This window comes from Triturus cristatus, chromosome 2_2 (genome assembly GCF_964204655.1).
Source record: "Triturus cristatus chromosome 2_2, aTriCri1.1, whole genome shotgun sequence".
Taxonomy (NCBI): Eukaryota; Metazoa; Chordata; class Amphibia; order Caudata; family Salamandridae; genus Triturus; species Triturus cristatus.
Genome location: NC_140582.1, coordinates 650463952 through 650485153, shown reverse-complemented (window position 1 = coordinate 650485153; position 21202 = coordinate 650463952). Strand labels below are relative to the sequence as shown.

General features: G+C 46.6%; 1 protein-coding gene across 1 annotated transcript in view; it reads left to right on the top strand.

Moving 5' to 3' along the window:
• LOC146862612 (uncharacterized) overlaps nt 1–21202 on the top strand; it is a 40943-nt gene that overhangs the window by 2621 nt on the left and 17120 nt on the right. The window contains exon 2 of the mRNA XM_085643100.1: nt 756–921. Coding sequence (XP_085499226.1) covers nt 756–921 — 166 coding nt within the window. The remainder of the gene's footprint in view (nt 1–755; nt 922–21202) is intronic.

The window sequence follows — 21202 nt, the reverse complement described above, 5'->3', positions numbered from 1 at the left end:
TCACAACTGATGGTGAACTGGGATTTTAAATTGCAATTCTGATAATGACACTTTTAGAAAGTTGGCATTTTCTTACTTTAGCCATTTGGTGCAGGCAGCCTGTCTCTGATACATGCCTGAGATGAGTGACAGTTGTGCTTTGTGCATTCCCCATAGACAGCAACACACAATGGGAGCTTAGGTGTGACTTGATGGGCCATCCTAGCAATATGGGAGGGAGGAGCTGGACTCAGCCTCACGTACACCTGAATAGGCTGTGTCCTGTTTCCACACAAAAAGTTAGATTCCCACCCATAGTGAGTCGGGAGCCAAGGCAGGGAGGGAGGACCTTTGTGCACTTCAAAGATCGGTGTTTGAAGTCTTCCCCCTTTCAAAGGCACAACTCGATATAAGTACTGGACATAAAAGCCTTCAAATTTACCTGCTTCTGCACTTGGACTCTCCCATCTGTGAGTCTGCCCTGTTAAGTGGTGCCACCTCTGTCCTGGACCCATGGAAGTAGGCCTAAGGTTCTTACTGCAGTAAAACCTATGCATTCCCTGTCAAATTGCATGGATCAGGACCAGCGCTTCACCCCAATGCACATATAAGAGCCGTCACGTCACACCTGTTGCCTGGATTAAAACCAGAGCAACACTCCTGTTGCGTGGTTTGGAACCAGCACATCACCTCTACTGCGTGGACAGGCCTCAATGCATCGCCTTGGGAACCACCACTGTACAAGGTCTCTGCATCTCTGTCAATGACATCCTCAGTGACGATGATGAATCTCCACATCACATCTCTACGCTCATTGGAAATGATGAATCGTTGCTGTTGTGCAGATCAGGACTGGCGCATTGCCACTACTGCGTGGATCAATACCGCTGCATCGCTTCAACAGCGCCCCTCATCTTCAACATCGACATAGCCAGGATCAAGGTACTTTTAGTCAGCTGACCTCTCAGGGTCCCTGTATCCAACCCAAATGTAGGAGAGTAGGATCTGCTTCTTATGATTACCCCCACTTTTTGCTGATGTTACACTGTTTTTCGACTTTAGTCTGGCTGGGGCCCTGCTATTCAGGACCCCAGCCTAGCTGCTTCCTCTCTAAATGGATTCCTAGTACCTTAGGTATACCACAGATTGGATTCTGGGGTGCCCTTATAAGTCCCTAGTATATGATATACTATATACCCAGGGCATAGGTACCCCAGGGGCCTACCAGGAGCTGCAGCATGTATTATGCCACCCATGGGAAGTCCTCCAAAATGACACCACAGGTCTGCTACTTCAGCCTGAGTAAGGTGGTGCATGCACCCCTTACTGAGATATAGGTTCACTATATCACACCCTATCACTGCACATATAAACCTATCAGTCACCCCTATGGCAGGCCTTATCAATCCTGAAGGCACTGTGCTTGGTTTTGTGTGATAGGGTGTCCATGCGTGAGCAGAGCCCCTCTGCAGCCTTTGGAATCTCTTCTCCGGGGTTGTCTGTGATGCAGCCTGACCATATACTCTTAAGTGCATTATAACCAAACGGTAAATGTTAACTTTGGACTGGCTGCACGGAAACATGTTGTGTTTGGTGTCAAACACCTTGGAATCATACCCCCATGCCAGTAACTGGTGTGGGAGTATGATCCCCAGTGCTTTAAATGGGCCGGTACTCACCGGTACTGAGTACCGGCACCTTTTCATTTTCTCCCCTTGAGTACCGGCACTTTTTCTAGAACGAAGAGAGTACCGGTACTCATGGGGACCTGACTTTAACCGAGGCAGCGCTCCTTCATCCCTTAACTGATACCAAGGCAGCACCTTTAACAAGCACTGCACGGAATCAATCACAGGAGCTCGTCACCAGGACACAGCGTGAGCTCATCAGAGCAGGGGGGTGTCTGCAGAGTCATTAGCATATCATTGATCTTTCACAGTGGGGCTGAGAGGGTGCTGTAAAATCTAATGGGTGGCGGTGGGAGGCACTGTTCAGGACATAGCAAAAGAACATTTGTTAATGCTTTTACTGTGGCCACGCATCTAAATTGCCTTCTTCCATGTGTAAATAAGAAGGGATCTTGTTACCAAACTCGCCGATTCCTATTTTACCAACCTTGGACAGACTGTAAGTCCAATGAAAAAGGTGGAGATTGGCACCTGGTTCCCCAGTACAGACATTGTCAGCTCTGGCCCAAACTCAGTTTTTCAAAAGTTTCAGGAGAGACTCGTGTACTAGACAGATGGCTCAGTGGACTGTAGGACACCGGTTCGATTTAAGGCAGGCTGAAGCAGCATGTCATCCTTAGGCGGTCGATTAAATAAATGCATTTTAGATAGATTATCGAAAAATCTGTTATGCAATTGCTTCATTAGTATTCAGACCTTGAGGTTTGATACATAAACTGTCCTCATTTCTTTGGAATGCTTCACATTACAAATTTTATTTCAAACCGTTTGCAGGCGCGAGTGGTTCCGTTTAAAAAGTACTTCTTTTATGCACAGATTACAAAATCGAAGCAAATGGAAATATTTGCTGAGGTGAACTTTGTGGATGCTGTATTCAGAAAGGAAGGTTTACTGAAAGTTATAATAGTGACAGTGGAGGCAATTTAAAGCTGTAACGTTCTAACAGTACATGAGCAGGAGTGGGTAAATCTGCCTACCACCCTAAAGGAAATTGGAGTGTGCAACGGTTTAACAGCAAAGATAAAGGGGTTATTGAGTTGGCAAAAAAACAAATAAACTGAATTGGGAGAAAGAAGTAAGACAAGCATTGGCAAAGCCATCAGGTCTTGTAATGGGACAGTTAAAACGAAGCTCTATGAAGCGGCCAGTAGAAACATGGAAGTAGTGGCAGTGGGTAGAAGAAACAGGATAGGAAGAGGTGGAGGCAGGGCTTAATTTGTGCCGGTGCTTTCCGGTGCTTAGCACCGGCACTTAATTATCAGGGCCGGGTCTACGTGTCTGAAGCAAGCAGCATTATTCACAAGGTTGATAACATAACTGATTACTGCTCCTGAGTCCCGGTGAAGAAGAGTGCTGCAAACTTGCATAGTACTGGTGTTGCGGCGCGGCAGTGAGAGCCTGAGCCAAGATTCAGCCAAGAAGATTCATTTCAGATTTATGATGGCATTCAGGCTTTGGCAGGCCCTTAGTTCAGTGTTGCCGGTGGGCGGGACACTGAGATTGGGCTGGATTTGGTTCTCCGGGGGTCGGGGCTGTGCGGCAGCTTCCGCAGATTTTATTCAGGTTGCCACGCCCCATGCCCCGGCTTGATCACGCGCTCCCCGTAACGAGTGATCAGCATTAACAGCAGCAGCAGTCTGACGACGTTTAGGGCAGTGCAGGCAGCAGAAGCACCACCAGGCCCCGTGTATTTATATTTGTTAATAAAGGCACTAACAGGCAGTGTGACCCGGACCAGCCCAACACATAACCGTAAGTACTACTAGCAGTATTATAGTAAAGAGGCTAGCAGTAGCCATAAACACGCCGTCGTTACTGTCTGCCCGCCCCCAGCCTGTGGCGTAGCTTGGGCCGCCTAACGAGCTTCTTGGTGTGTGGCACCGCACCGGCCACCAGTAGCAGCGTCAGTGTTTAAATTAAGATTTTCTTGCGCGGGCCCTGTGCACAAACATTATTTGCTTTAAATTTCTTATAATTTATTACACTCGTCGGGAGAGGCTGGGAAAAAGGCCAGGTCGGGTGGCCCTGGCTATGACTGCGAGGAATTGGCTCTTTGAAGTTCGCAGGGGTAGGCAGAGAGGACTGACCTCCCCGACATCGGATCCGATCACCAGAGAAGACATGAGGTGTTGAATAATGTGTGTTATTCCGGAAAGACAATCAACATCAGTTAAATCAGAGATTCGACTTTTGACCTTATTTCTGTGTCAGGCGCCGGCGATTATCTCTGTAAACACATACATTCCTTTTTAGGTCTCGCCTGAGACAGCGCTTTAGCGCTGCTCTGGCGAGACTTATAGTAAGCGACATTTGGAAGTGGAAACCAGTGCATTTCAGGCCGCCAACTACAGTGCATGTGCTCCGGGCGCACGCACCATTTGGCAGCCTGAAAGCATTCGTTTTCTTTCACTTTCGCGGCCGATAAGATCTCCCCAAAGGCTGCCCCACAAACTCCTCCCTTTTAACAAGATCCCCCTCTGAAAACAAGCAAGCAGAACAATTCAACCGCTTGGCAGACTTCCCCACCCGCTTCCTTCTGCTCGCACTTGATTTCTCCACTCAGAGACTTTTAAAGTTTGCTCACATTTCAGACTAGATTGCACTGATCCATTTTAAAACAGCTATTGTTTTACTTCACTTGTCCCCGCCCCAGTACTTCGGCACCTCGCTTAGCCGGCTATATTTACAAACACCCCTGCCGGTCCCACCTGCGAAACCTCAGATATGCAAACACATCTTTTGTGTTCATTTCTCCTGTTTAGTAAAGTACTCCCGAATCAAGCACTCCAACTGCTCCTATGCAGCCAAGGCATGACGCACAATGTCACACCAGCAGAAGCTGCACGCCATACGGACACCAGATAACGTAACATACATTGGTGTTTACAATACTGGAATGGTCTAAAGCCCACATTAATTTCCATCTGGTCTGGGAGTAAGTTGAAAGAAAGTCATTCCCAGGTCGCCAGCTTTTTCATACCAACCCCTATGAAGTATCCCTATTCCTGCATGTGCGACTGCTAGGGTGATTGTATATGGCGAGTGTCTTAGAGTTTTGTTACACCACTGTCTTTCAGACTGCCTGACAGTGTGAGGAGGGTGGAGAGAGGTGAGGGGTGAAGGGAGGCTGGTGCAGACGATTTGTAGGCTCGGCATCACAATTTAAGTAAACAACCCCTTCCTGGTTCACAGGACATCCTTAGTTAGAATTTAGCAGAGCCCGTCTTAAATTACACTAAAAAAAATGGTCTGCACTGTGGGCATCAAAATTCACAGCTGTCACCATTCATCCTAATCCAAACTTCCGCAGTTGACTGACGTTGTGTGATTCTGTGCAAAGCACTTTATTTCACTATGGCTTCAAGTGTAAAAAAAAAAAAGAATAAGGTAATGGGCATTTCAAGTACGTAACGTCTCTTCATTATAAAAAAAATCTTTTGTCGTCACCAAACATTCTATTTAATGTACATTTCTCCGCTGCTTCCCAGCCGTTTGTGCACTATACAAATGTCAATACATTCATACAATAAATGGAAAAGCAAGTTTGATAGGATGATGTATCGCAGATCTTCTGTCCACAAAGATTGTGTGATTCCCATGAGCTCCATGAGGATAGAAGTGAACGTTTGCAAAATACTAACAATGTACGAGGATAAACATACCACAATGCACAGACTATCTATATTATGACTTTGCTGACACTAAAGTTCGATATGTAGGGATCTAGTGGACCCATAATATGAAAGCGAATTTCAGCTTGCCGCAGAAAGCATTCTAGGGCTTGTAGTTTTCATTTCTCTATTGTCAGTGTGTCACTGCAGGTCCTGGCATGCATAGAGCTGTTGGCTGAAAACCCAGCACTGGGAAAGAGTCAGACCTCTGAGACAGGCTCAGCGTATGCTCATACATCAAGCACATTTGTTCAGCCATCATGTTTGCAGCCACGCAAAGATATTTTCAATTCAGAAGCTGACCGATGGGACAATTGTAACACAATACTCATCATGTGACATAGTATTGCAACTAGAAACGCGTGTCTCAAAGACATCAAGCAAGAAATGGTGAAAGCATGCTCCAATTAAACCACTACTTTTTCTGCTCCATTTGCAGACGGAAGGGCCGGTCATATTAGCTAACAAGGTTTACATAAAGCAGAGGTCTCAGGTTTCCCATATCCATGCATGAGCAGCTCTTCCAGTTCAGGTTTTTTGGCGTTCTGAGGCTTGGAGGCCTGTCTTTTGATGTTATAAACAGGATTACAAAGCCTGTTTTACGGAAAAAAAAAAGCTGGAATTGATAGACTGCTCGCAAATTGAACTTGTTAGGTCTCGCCTGAGACAGCGCTTTAGCGCTGTTCTGGCGAGACTTATAGTAAGCACTTTTGGAAGTGCAAACGAGTGCTTTCAGGCCACCAACTACTGTGCATGTGTGCCGGGCGCGCGCACCATTTGGCAGCCTGAAAGCACTCGTCTTTCACTTTCGCCTGTCACACAGCCGCGCTTTGAAGTGTGATCGCGATTGCTATCACTTACATTTCGCGGGCGCTTTGATGTTTTCAGTGAGCCGCGCGGCCACTGAAAACTTTGTAGCTACGTCTGTGTACGAGGCACCTCTTGATCTCTAGTTTTGTATTACGAATAACAAGCCTTGCACTTTAAGTTGTAGGGCTGTCCGTGTTTTGCGTTTCATTCTACTGCTTTCTTTGTTGTGTGTGATAAAATGTCTTTGGAAAAATGTAATTAAGACGGAAAGACAGTAGTGTCCAGGAACTCTATTTTCTAATGAACTGACAAGAACAAAAGTGCGATTTTCATTAAATGGACTGTGAAATAAAAGCACATTGATACCTTTTGTGAATAGTGAGGGTTCTATAAAGTGTTGGCTTTAGATTGCGGTAGCGGAAGCACTTTTAGACGGTCGTTAGCACCGGGCAGATCGGACTGCTAAAGCTTCACAAGCTTCTTGTTCTACTTTGCCACAGAGACACTGGTCCGCTGATAAACCTTTCTTCGTCGTAGTAAGGGGTAGAATCTCGGATAACCCACTGCTGGTCTACCCAGAGAGGACCATTGATAGCCAACTCCAAAGCACAGTTTCAAAGTAAGAACATTTCAATTTCGTTTTCGGTGGTTTTGTTTTATTTGGGACAATCGTTTTTTTCGAGCTAACATGATCAACCAGCGAGATCAAATTTTATGGAGTCAATTAGTACTATGTTTCTGCCACCATTCATTAATAAAAGTTACATTTAAATTCACACTTTTCATAAATCTGTGTTATATGTATCCGGAATTGATGGTCTTAAGAATGCATAGGGGTCTGCTGGAACCCTTAAAAGCCCCCCCCCCATTCTAATGAGAGCCCAGAATGTATTTTTATGCCCTCAAAGTAATATAGCCCTCTCAGTTGGTTCGCAGTGACCTCAAACTTGTAATCACCCATCACGTAAGCTTCTTGGCAGGTTCCAAACAAGCAGATGATATAGAAGTGGTAACATGTTACCACCTTCGAAAAACCAATGTTTCAGACAAATTTAATAGAACTTTCATCAGGTGTGCCAAGTTGGATCGTCCTGTGCCCACAATAAATGGTGCTTCTGTGACCCGGGTTGTTATAAATATGTGTTTGTTTCATAGTTTGGGGCAATTAGCATAATGCATTTGCACCAATAGAACGTGTGATATCAAATTGTTACGGAAGATTGACTGGGATTAACCTAGTGCCTAGATAGACCACATTTTAAAGTATATGCCATGTAAGTATAAGGGTTTCTGTCACTGCTTAGCCATGGCCCCTTGCTCACTTTGCCACTGCATTCAAGATAGCCTGGCTGACGAGGGTTATGAACCTGAAACCGGTCCCAGGATGCTTGTTTCCGGTTACAGGGAAGACATGGCTTGGCAGTCCGGCTGGACTGTACCCATGAGGCACAGGGTCAGACTGATTTGCATATGGCCATGTCTGAACTGGGGTGGCGGAGTGAGCTAAAGAACGGTGATGGATTAAACCCAGATCAGTTGACTGGGGGTGACTGCTTGCAATGTTCAACACTCCGTCCATCACCCCCTTTGGTTTTGCTATGATCCAGGACATCAAAGCGCCCGTGAACACCATTTGCCACCCCCACCTCTTCAGCCAACTTACTCGCCATGTCTGCTCTGGATTCTTGTGCCTCTTTTTGAAACTCATGAGCAGTAACATTGTCGTGGTGTCACTAGTTTTTTAAAGCACCTCCACCACTAATGATAAAGCGCCCAAACAAATGGTGGCCCAAACGCTCCCATATTTTCAGAGGGAGGGATTTCTCCACACAGAAAAAAAAAATTTCCACATCGAGGGAATAAAATAATTTAGATCGAAACATCCGGCACTTTAAGGTCAAGTACCCGCACTATGGATTTCATGGATTTCCCAGATTTTCATGGCCAACCGAAGGGGCTTTTACTTTTACAGTCCTTAAATCGCTTCCGTAAGCTTCTGACAACAAAAGTTACTCATTTTAGTTTTGTGAGCTCAAACTGTACACACTAAAATGTCCATTCGCAGCAAAGAAACGAGGCAAAAATACTGTTCAGAGTTTTCTTTAATTACAAATTCAGATGGTGTTTTTACCGTGAAATCGAGATTTGTGTTGACACCGCGACCATTGACCTTTACACGGAAAGACAGAGTCTTTAGAGCGGCCCTGCATGTTTAAACAAGGTCACGACAAGCTTGTAGGGACAGATGTGTTAATATTTGCAACTTTTGTCCAATACGAGCGGGTCCCTCGCCGCTTGCTGACCTGGGGCCCTGTGGCTGCTGATAAGGCTCGTCCACTGCAAGCAGACACTGCCCTCTTGTGGTAAAGACAGGGATCTGTGACAGCCCCGACAGGAGTTAAACGCGATTCGTGGACTGGCAAGAAGCTAACAGGTGGTAGTAGACTTTTGTCTCGTAGCTTCTGTTCATACTCAAATAGTTTATAAATGAGAAAATTGCCGGCTCTAGAACTAATTTAGGTCAGCTGTTTGAGGCCCTCTGGGGGTCCACCACTGTTTAGAAAATTAAATGATACTAGCAGATTAATAAAGTACATACACGTGACTAGGCGCTGAAGCTTGCGTTCCCTGCAGTATGCACACGGCCCGGCACCCCAGGCTGGATGTCCCTTCAAAGGCCAGTGACAATGCCTCCCTGCATATATTTTGTGCCAGTAGTTAAAAGCAATATCAGCAAAAACAACGGAATGGAATGATGTTCAGAGTGGTTAGCAAATCAAGCATTTCTATGCGTCTATTTTTATTCTCCTGGAAATTACCGACTTCAATGTCACTGCAAGTTATCAATTATAGAAGTAACAGGGACGCAATTAACTATGATGACATAAAAAGCTGATCGCCTACTAATACTGGTGAAACGTGTGGAACACAAGAGATGCAGTTTACTTTACTCCATCTACACGACAGCTTCCTAAAATCAGCTAAATGTTGGGAGATGTTGGGATGAGTTGGGCAATCCTGTTGTAAAGGTACCCCACTCTTTGCTCAACAGGTCTTAATACTGCGGTTCAGTGACTGAGGTTGACTTAGTGAAGGGGTGATCCACGCCACACACTGCTGCACACTGCTGCATTACTCACTGCTGCATGCTGCACGACACTGCTGCACGCCACACACTGCTGCACGCCACACACTGCTGCACGCCGCACACTGCTGCACTCCACACACTGCTGCACTCCACACACTGCTGCACTCCACACACTGCTGCACTCCACACACTGCTTTTATGCGAGTTAATGCTACTGACATTGTAAATGACAATGCCTTTTATTTGTTTTAAAACCAAAACCTAAATAAAAGGCATTGTAATTTTACAATGCCAATAGCTCAAACTCTTATAAATGCGAGACCTATTGCATTGCAAATGCTTGTTTTTAATAGGGTGATTTGTTTGTTCATAATATTTACTTGGTTAGATGTTGGGTGACAACACAGTGCACGAGGCGTGCACGCGCGCGAAGCAGCCATATGGCTTTATGTCGCTCTCCCTGCCTCTTTGACCCTTGCATTCCCCCCTCCCTTCTCACCCAGCCCTTTGATGCTCTGCTCCATTGCTTTCACTTTTGCCGCTTTGATGTTTGGATAACATGGGATTAAGCTACTTTGCAGGCGCTGATGTTAAGCACGTGAATTTACAATTGCTCAGGAGATTCTTGTATAAGATAATATACATGTGTGAATTTGCTCACAAGGAAAGTAACATTCAAAGCGGTTTGATAGAAGTGCAGTTTCCAGGCCTAGTTGTTTCAATTTCTAAAAGTTGTCGATCTGCACCAATGCAAGGACAGGACCCACGGGCGCACTTTTATGACTTTTTTTAAGAATCAGACTCCCAAGTTTATTTTCATGTTGCCCATCATTTTGTCCATAATTGTTTTGCACGGATTATCAATATATATTAATCTTTTTTTAATGTTGGCATGCCTCAAACATGTTTTAATAAATTATGCCTCCGGGAAATAGTAGTTAAAGTTGCACAACAGTTTAGCAAAATGTATTTAAGCTCCATTTTTGTGTTTACAGGTTACTTTGAAAGCAATCACCAATCTTGCGCGTATATTTTTGACTGTATTTGAATATCATCGGGGGACATTCTGGGAACAACATGAATATTCTCCAATTGCTAAATTTTGCAAACGTGTGCACATTTTCATATTGAAACCACTGCCAGTAATGCAAGCTGAGCTCACAGCACACTGCATTTCCTTAGCGTACTCGCCCTAAGGCCTTGAATTAATGAAAAGTACATAGAAGTTTCAACAATTTTTGTACACCTGTTGTCTTACTGGCAAACAATTATTTTTCACCGAGCCATACTGGGGTACCATAGGGGCATTAGGCACAGGGTGTGAATTTAGATCACGACCATTGGCCGAGGGCTCAGAAGGCACAGCCGTGGCCATGCAGAGCATGAATAAAGGCCATCTACCTGTTCCCCTATTTTGTTAAGTTTTTGTCTGATCCTCAAACAAAATGCAGCATAATAGGTAACACACTTACAGAAGCACATTTTCAGGTGGGCACGACATGTTCCTGCACATTTCTCATCGGTCTCATCTCAAGCATCAGTCTGGAGCCAGAACTTTCTTTTTACATGTAATAGCTTCCTCGTGGCATGAAGCGGTGTTGCGGCTTTACATATGAATTTTCTCAGCATTACCAGGTTTAGCAACAGTGACAAATATCCAGTCCCTTAAAATATCAATCCCATAGGATATGTCCACCGAGATCTAAATCAGGCCCTCAGTGAGCCTCAGTTCTTGATTGCTAGACCAAGCAGTATTTACTTATTGAATGAATGAAGAAAAGGCAATGTTATCCCTAACCAATACTTATTATCAGCACTGTTCCTGCCAACATCAATGAGCCAGCCTTGCCCCTGGTGAAATGCGCTCACAGTCCATTTGGAAGCTCCTCTGTCGCCACAGCAAACAAAATCCTAATGCGAAAAACAATTCAAGATACTCCATGGTTTTGGATGGCCGTCCCTTTTTTTGTCAGCAGATCCTACAAACGATTGAGCATCAATTCTAAAATCTATTCTTCCGTCAATATAGACAAGCATTTGCAATGCAATAGGTCTCGCATTTACGCAAGTGTAAGTTATTGGCATTGTAAATAACAATGCCTTTTATTTATTTTTTTAAAACAATAACAAAAATAAAAGGCATTGTCATTTGCAATGTCAATAGCTCAAACTCACGTAAATGCGAGACCTATTGCATTGCAAATGCTTGTTACCATTTCTAGCTAAAGAACAGCAGAAGGAAGCTGTGAGAGAGGACACGAGCACCAATCTGCCGGACACGGACAGATCAAGTATATTGTATTCACTCCAGGCAACCGAGCTATTGTCTTCTGTCTGCTGCTCCAGCCCGATCCCATTTCACCAACCTGGCAATGCCACAAACAGGGGTCAGGGACAGGCACAGAATGGCCTGAAACCGGCAAAAACTCTCCTAGTACACCAGCAATTTAAAAGAACATTGCCAAAACTGGAGAGCTTTTTATTAGCTTTTTTCTATAGCATTTGTATTTATTGTCAGAGGCGTCCATTATGCTCTCAGCGTCACACAACTACTCAGCTTTACTGCTCACCGCATTTTTACGCCTATGCTACACAGCCAATTAGAAAATATTTTTTTATCCCCGATGCTGAACGTGACCTAAGGATTTTGTCAGTGCTTGGTTTAATTAAAGTACCCACAACACTGTACTATCGGAACATGGGTTATCAATTGTATGGTAGGTTAGTTTAGAGATATGGTAGGTGTGGAATGTCGGTATGGTGGGTGTGGTATATTAGGAAGGATTGGTTTGGTAAGTGTCTGGTATTTAAAGTTTTATATGGTGTGGTATGTAATGTTAGTTATGGTATGTAAAATTAGATATGGTATATATATATATATATATATATATATATATATATATATCCAGCTCACGGGAAGGTCCAACAATTGGGCTGCACTCGAACACAGAAGAGCTTTTCCCAAAGGCTTTATTTGGTAAAACAGTCGCGCTGACCCGGTCAATAAGGCAGCAGACCACAGCCCTGACGCGTTTCGAGAGTTCTCTTTTTCAAAGGGTAAGTGTAGTCAGAAGCACGCATGTGGCCACACCTTCCTTTTCCACCATATCGTGAGTCCTGATTGGACAACTCTGTATGAGGGGCTTCGTTTGTGGGGCACAGAAGTGGATTTAAACCGCCAAGCTGTCCGGGGCTCATGGGGAGCCGTAATCTGCAGTGAATTTGGAGCACCACCATCTAAGGGTTTTAACACGGACTACACCTCCCAGAACACAACGTGAAATCTCATACAGAGTTGTCCAATCAGGACTCACGATATGGTGGAAAAGGAAGGTGTGGCCACATGCGTGCTTCTGACTACACTTACCCTTTGAAAAAGAGAACTCTCGAAACGCGTCAGGGCTGTGGTCTGCTGCCTTATTGACCGGGTCAGCGCGACTGTTTTACCAAATAAAGCCTTTGGGAAAAGCTCTTCTGTGTTCGAGTGCAGCCCAATTGTTGGACCTTCCCGTGAGCTGGATATAGATGCGGCCGTCCTGCCGCAGGGCTGCACCACTTCGTAATGGGGGCCACGGAGTTCCTAATCAAGAGGGGCTTCGTTTGTGGGGCACAGAAGTGGATTTAAACCGCCAAGCTGTCCGGGGCTCATGGGGAGCCGTAATCTGCAGTGAATTTGGAGCACCACCATCTAAGGGTTTTAACACGGACTACACCTCCCAGAACACAACGTGAAATCTCATACAGAGTTGTCCAATCAGGACTCACGATATGGTGGAAAAGGAAGGTGTGGCCACATGCGTGCTTCTGACTACACTTACCCTTTGAAAAAGAGAACTCTCGAAACGCGTCAGGGCTGTGGTCTGCTGCCTTATTGACCGGGTCAGCGCGACTGTTTTACCAAATAAAGCCTTTGGGAAAAGCTCTTCTGTGTTCGAGTGCAGCCCAATTGTTGGACCTTCCCGTGAGCTGGATATAGATGCGGCCGTCCTGCCGCAGGGCTGCACCACTTCGTAATGGGGGCCACGGAGTTCCTAATCAAGAGGGGCTTCGTTTGTGGGGCACAGAAGTGGATTTAAACCGCCAAGCTGTCCGGGGCTCATGGGGAGCCGTAATCTGCAGTGAATTTGGAGCACCACCATCTAAGGGTTTTAACACGGACTACACCTCCCAGAACACAACGTGAAATCTCATACAGAGTTGTCCAATCAGGACTCACGATATGGTGGAAAAGGAAGGTGTGGCCACATGCGTGCTTCTGACTACACTTACCCTTTGAAAAAGAGAACTCTCGAAACGCGTCAGGGCTGTGGTCTGCTGCCTTATTGACCGGGTCAGCGCGACTGTTTTACCAAATAAAGCCTTTGGGAAAAGCTCTTCTGTGTTCGAGTGCAGCCCAATTGTTGGACCTTCCCGTGAGCTGGATATAGATGCGGCCGTCCTGCCGCAGGGCTGCACCACTTCGTAATGGGGGCCACGGAGTTCCTAATCAAGAGGGGCTTCGTTTGTGGGGCACAGAAGTGGATTTAAACCGCCAAGCTGTCCGGGGCTCATGGGGAGCCGTAATCTGCAGTGAATTTGGAGCACCACCATCTAAGGGTTTTAACACGGACTACACCTCCCAGAACACAACGTGAAATCTCATACAGAGTTGTCCAATCAGGACTCACGATATGGTGGAAAAGGAAGGTGTGGCCACATGCGTGCTTCTGACTACACTTACCCTTTGAAAAAGAGAACTCTCGAAACGCGTCAGGGCTGTGGTCTGCTGCCTTATTGACCGGGTCAGCGCGACTGTTTTACCAAATAAAGCCTTTGGGAAAAGCTCTTCTGTGTTCGAGTGCAGCCCAATTGTTGGACCTTCCCGTGAGCTGGATATAGATGCGGCCGTCCTGCCGCAGGGCTGCACCACTTCGTAATGGGGGCCACGGAGTTCCTAATCAAGAGGGGCTTCGTTTGTGGGGCACAGAAGTGGATTTAAACCGCCAAGCTGTCCGGGGCTCATGGGGAGCCGTAATCTGCAGTGAATTTGGAGCACCACCATCTAAGGGTTTTAACACGGACTACACCTCCCAGAACACAACGTGAAATCTCATACAGAGTTGTCCAATCAGGACTCACGATATGGTGGAAAAGGAAGGTGTGGCCACATGCGTGCTTCTGACTACACTTACCCTTTGAAAAAGAGAACTCTCGAAACGCGTCAGGGCTGTGGTCTGCTGCCTTATTGACCGGGTCAGCGCGACTGTTTTACCAAATAAAGCCTTTGGGAAAAGCTCTTCTGTGTTCGAGTGCAGCCCAATTGTTGGACCTTCTTGTGAGCTGGATATAGATGCGGCCGTCCTGCCGCAGGGCTGCACCACTTCGTAATGGGGGCCACGGAGTTCCTAATCAAGAGGGGCTTCGTTTGTGGGGCACAGAAGTGGATTTAAACCGCCAAGCTGTCCGGGGATCATGGGGAGCCGTAATCTGCAGTGAATTTGGAGCACCACCATCTAAGGGTTTTAACACGGACTACACCTCCCAGAACACAACGTGAAATCTCATACAGAGTTGTCCAATCAGGACTCACGATATGGTGGAAAAGGAAGGTGTGGCCACATGCGTGCTTCTGACTACACTTACCCTTTGAAAAAGAGAACTCTCGAAACGCGTCAGGGCTGTGGTCTGCTGCCTTATTGACCGGGTCAGCGCGACTGTTTTACCAAATAAAGCCTTTGGGAAAAGCTCTTCTGTGTTCGAGTGCAGCCCAATTGTTGGACCTTCCCGTGAGCTGGATATAGATGCGGCCGTCCTGCCGCAGGGCTGCACCACTTCGTAATGGGGGCCATGGAGTTCCTAATCAAGAGGGGCTTCGTTTGTGGGGCACAGAAGTGGATTTAAACCGCCAAGCTGTCCGGGGCTCATGGGGAGCCGTAATCTGCAGTGAATTTGGAGCACCACCATCTAAGGGTTTTAACACGGACTACACCTCCCAGAACACAACGTGAAATCTCATACAGAGTTGTCCAATCAGGACTCACGATATGGTGGAAAAGGAAGGTGTGGCCACATGCGTGCTTCTGACTACACTTACCCTTTGAAAAAGAGAACTCTCGAAACGCGTCAGGGCTGTGGTCTGCTGCCTTATTGACCGGGTCAGCGCGACTGTTTTACCAAATAAAGCCTTTGGGAAAAGCTCTTCTGTGTTCGAGTGCAGCCCAATTGTTGGACCTTCCCGTGAGCTGGATATAGATGCGGCCGTCCTGCCGCAGGGCTGCACCACTTCGTAATGGGGGCCACGGAGTTCCTAATCAAGAGGGGCTTCGTTTGTGGGGCACAGAAGTGGATTTAAACCGCCAAGCTGTCCGGGGCTCATGGGGAGCCGTAATCTGCAGTGAATTTGGAGCACCACCATCTAAGGGTTTTAACACGGACTACACCTCCCAGAACACAACGTGAAATCTCATACAGAATTGTCCAATCAGGACTCACGATATGGTGGAAAAGGAAGGTGTGGCCACATGCGTGCTTCTGACTACACTTACCCTTTGAAAAAGAGAACTCTCGAAACGCGTCAGGGCTGTGGTCTGCTGCCTTATTGACCGGGTCAGCGCGACTGTTTTACCAAATAAAGCCTTTGGGAAAAGCTCTTCTGTGTTCGAGTGCAGCCCAATTGTTGGACCTTCCCGTGAGCTGGATATAGATGCGGCCGTCCTGCCGCAGGGCTGCACCACTTCGTAATGGGGGCCACGGAGTTCCTAATCAAGAGGGGCTTCGTTTGTGGGGCACAGAAGTGGATTTAAACCGCCAAGCTGTCCGGGGCTCATGGGGAGCCGTAATCTGCAGTGAATTTGGAGCACCACCATCTAAGGGTTTTAATACGGACTACACCTCCCAGAACACAACGTGAAATCTCATACAGAGTTGTCCAATCAGGACTCACGATATGGTGGAAAAGGAAGGTGTGGCCACATGCGTGCTTCTGACTACACTTACCCTTTGAAAAAGAGAACTCTCGAAACGCGTCAGGGCTGTGGTCTGCTGCCTTATTGACCGGGTCAGCGCGACTGTTTTACCAAATAAAGCCTTTGGGAAAAGCTCTTCTGTGTTCGAGTGCAGCCCAATTGTTGGACCTTCCCGTGAGCTGGATATAGATGCGGCCGTCCTGCCGCAGGGCTGCACCACTTCGTAATGGGGGCCACGGAGTTCCTAATCAAGAGGGGCTTCGTTTGTGGGGCACAGAAGTGGATTTAAACCGCCAAGCTGTCCGGGGCTCATGGGGAGCCGTAATCTGCAGTGAATTTGGAGCACCACCATCTAAGGGTTTTAACACGGACTACACCTCCCAGAACACAACGTGAAATCTCATACAGAGTTGTCCAATCAGGACTCACGATATGGTGGAAAAGGAAGGTGTGGCCACATGCGTGCTTCTGACTACACTTACCCTTTGAAAAAGAGAACTCTCGAAACGCGTCAGGGCTGTGGTCTGCTGCCTTATTGACCGGGTCAGCGCGACTGTTTTACCAAATAAAGCCTTTGGGAAAAGCTCTTCTGTGTTCGAGTGCAGCCCAATTGTTGGACCTTCCCGTGAGCTGGATATAGATGCGGCCGTCCTGCCGCAGGGCTGCACCACTTCGTAATGGGGGCCACGGAGTTCCTAATCAAGAGGGGCTTCGTTTGTGGGGCACAGAAGTGGATTTAAACCGCCAAGCTGTCCGGGGCTCATGGGGAGCCGTAATCTGCAGTGAATTTGGAGCACCACCATCTAAGGGTTTTAACACGGACTACACCTCCCAGAACACAACGTGAAATCTCATACAGAGTTGTCCAATCAGGACTCACGATATGGTGGAAAAGGAAGGTGTGGCCACATGCGTGCTTCTGACTACACTTACCCTTTGAAAAAGAGAACTCTCGAAACGCGTCAGGGCTGTGGTCTGCTGCCTTATTGACCGGGTCAGCGCGACTGTTTTACCAAATAAAGCCTTTGGGAAAAGCTCTTCTGTGTTCGAGTGCAGCCCAATTGTTGGACCTTCCCGTGAGCTGGATATAGATGCGGCCGTCCTGCCGCAGGGCTGCACCACTTCGTAATGGGGGCCACGGAGTTCCTAATCAAGAGGGGCTTCGTTTGTGGGGCACAGAAGTGGATTTAAACCGCCAAGCTGTCCGGGGCTCATGGGGAGCCATAATCTGCAGTGAATTTGGAGCACCACCATCTAAGGGTTTTAACACGGACTACACCTCCCAGAACACAACGTGAAATCTCATACAGAGTTGTCCAATCAGGACTCACGATATGGTGGAAAAGGAAGGTGTGGCCACATGCGTGCTTCTGACTACACTTACCCTTTGAAAAAGAGAACTCTCGAAACGCGTCAGGGCTGTGGTCTGCTGCCTTATTGACCGGGTCAGCGCGACTGTTTTACCAAATAAAACCTTTGGGAAAAGCTCTTCTGTGTTCGAGTGCAGCCCAATTGTTGGACCTTCCCGTGAGCTGGATATAGATGCGGCCGTCCTGCCGCAGGGCTGCACCACTTCGTAATGGGGGCCACGGAGTTCCTAATCAAGAGGGGCTTCGTTTGTGGGGCACAGAAGTGGATTTAAACCGCCAAGCTGTCCGGGGCTCATGGGGAGCCGTAATCTGCAGTGAATTTGGAGCACCACCATCTAAGGGTTTTAACACGGACTACACCTCCCAGAACACAACGTGAAATCTCATACAGAGTTGTCCAATCAGGACTCACGATATGGTGGAAAAGGAAGGTGTGGCCACATGCGTGCTTCTGACTACACTTACCCTTTGAAAAAGAGAACTCTCGAAACGCGTCAGGGCTGTGGTCTGCTGCCTTATTGACCGGGTCAGCGCGACTGTTTTACCAAATTAAGCCTTTGGGAAAAGCTCTTCTGTGTTCGAGTGCAGCCCAATTGTTGGACCTTCCCGTGAGCTGGATATAGATGCGGCCGTCCTGCCGCAGGGCTGCACCACTTCGTAATGGGGGCCACGGAGTTCCTAATCAAGAGGGGCTTCGTTTGTGGGGCACAGAAGTGGATTTAAACAGCCAAGCTGTCCGGGGCTCATGGGGAGCCGTAATCTGCAGTGAATTTGGAGCACCACCATCTAAGGGTTTTAACACGGACTACACCTCCCAGAACACAACGTGAAATCTCATACAGAGTTGTCCAATCAGGACTCACGATATGGTGGAAAAGGAAGGTGTGGCCACATGCGTGCTTCTGACTACACTTACCCTTTGAAAAAGAGAACTCTCGAAACGCGTCAGGGCTGTGGTCTGCTGCCTTATTGACCGGGTCAGCGCGACTGTTTTACCAAATAAAGCCTTTGGGAAAAGCTCTTCTGTGTTCGAGTGCAGCCCAATTGTTGGACCTTCCCGTGAGCTGGATATAGATGCGGCCGTCCTGCCGCAGGGCTGCACCACTTCGTAATGGGGGCCACGGAGTTCCTAATCAAGAGGGGCTTCGTTTGTGGGGCACAGAAGTGGATTTAAACCGCCAAGCTGTCCGGGGCTCATGGGGAGCCGTAATCTGCAGTGAATTTGGAGCACCACCATCTAAGGGTTTTAACACGGACTACACCTCCCAGAACACAACGTGAAATCTCATACAGAGTTGTCCAATCAGGACTCACGATATGGTGGAAAAGGAAGGTGTGGCCACATGCGTGCTTCTGACTACACTTACCCTTTGAAAAAGAGAACTCTCGAAACGCGTCAGGGCTGTGGTCTGCTGCCTTATTGACCGGGTCAGCGCGACTGTTTTACCAAATAAAGCCTTTGGGAAAAGCTCTTCTGTGTTCGAGTGCAGCCCAATTGTTGGACCTTCCCGTGAGCTGGATATAGATGCGGCCGTCCTGCCGCAGGGCTGCACCACTTCGTAATGGGGGCCACGGAGTTCCTAATCAAGAGGGGCTTCGTTTGTGGGGCACAGAAGTGGATTTAAACCGCCAAGCTGTCCGGGGCTCATGGGGAGCCGTAATCTGCAGTGAATTTGGAGCACCACCATCTAAGGGTTTTAACACGGACTACACCTCCCAGAACACAACGTGAAATCTCATACAGAGTTGTCCAATCAGGACTCACGATATGGTGGAAAAGGAAGGTGTGGCCACATGCGTGCTTCTGACTACACTTACCCTTTGAAAAAGAGAACTCTCGAAACGCGTCAGGGCTGTGGTCTGCTGCCTTATTGACCGGGTCAGCGCGACTGTTTTACCAAATAAAGCCTTTGGGAAAAGCTCTTCTGTGTTCGAGTGCAGCCCAATTGTTGGACCTTCCCGTGAGCTGGATATAGATGCGGCCGTCCTGCCGCAGGGCTGCACCACTTCGTAATGGGGGCCACGGAGTTCCTAATCAAGAGGGGCTTCGTTTGTGGGGCACAGAAGTGGATTTAAACCGCCAAGCTGTCCGGGGCTCATGGGGAGCCGTAATCTGCAGTGAATTTGGAGCACCACCATCTAAGGGTTTTAACACGGACTACACCTCCCAGAACACAACGTGAAATCTCATACAGAGTTGTCCAATCAGGACTCACGATATGGTGGAAAAGGAAGGTGTGGCCACATGCGTGCTTCTGACTACACTTACCCTTTGAAAAAGAGAACTCTCGAAACGCGTCAGGGCTGTGGTCTGCTGCCTTATTGACCGGGTCAGCGCGACTGTTTTACCAAATAAAGCCTTTGGGAAAAGCTCTTCTGTGTTCGAGTGCAGCCCAATTGTTGGACCTTCCCGTGAGCTGGATATATATATATATATATATATATATATATATATATATATATATATATATATATATATATATATATATATATATATATATATATATATATATATATATATATGGTATATATAAGGTATGGTCCAGAAGGGATGGTATATAAGGTAAGATATGAAAAGTTTCCACAGAACAGAGAACTCAGCCACACAACTGTTTTTACATGTAAACATACAGAAACATTGTGGGGAATGGAAGCCTATACATTTAGGGGCCTATTTGTTTCAAAGTTGTTCTAAATGCTGATAGAGAAAGTCATGAATGGATTTATTTTCAATTACTTAAAGCAAGGAAAGGACACCTCCTTTTTACTTCCTACTACAAGTGCATTCTGTTTAAACCCCAAGCCCTAAGTAGAGTACTGTAGCACCACTGGCTTATGTTTCTAGAAAAATTGAACTGTGACTCTCACAAAACATTGTGGTTAAACTATCACTAGGCCTCAGGGAAACAGAAAACCAGAAACTCTTCCACTGAATCTTCCCCCCTGGCTCTCCGCATAATATATTTAATTGCTCAGAAAGCATAAGTAGTCTGCCTACGCACACCTCTACAAAGACTTTACATAATATATTTCAAACTGGAAGGTCGCAAACCACTTTCACTTTGCCTTCCTGTTTCAAAAAATATATCTGTGTCCTTTTTTCCTATCTCATCTGTTTGCTGCATTTTAATTAGATGAATGGTTGTGTTATTGAAGGAAATGTATTTTGGTCCATAGCTTTGCTATGGTTAAACAACTCTAATTGAAAAGAATATACTTGGAATATTGTTTAATATCTTCTTCACGGTTGTGACATTTCCAAGGACTGGGCGTTTGGTTTGAATTGTGATAATAGCAATAGCACTTATATAGAACACACTGTGCCCTACTCTGTCTAGGCACTGTAGAGTCTTTTACTAGTAATAAGAAGTGATGACATCATACAACGAGGAAAATTTTAGAGTGGTCCTAAATATCATTGATTTAAGCTGCCACTAAATGTCTAAAAGCAGAGTGTTCCACTGCTTAAACACCTCCCACCCACACACTTAACAATCAAGTCTACTGATTCTGAACATAGTACTTCTGAGTCAAACGACCTTGGCCCTTTGGTACAAATGGGGTAGAGATGTTTTCCTTCAAGTAAAAGAGTGCTAAGTGCTTAATTGATAATGTACTGCTTTGGAAAGTCCAGGCAGTTGAACTTAATGTG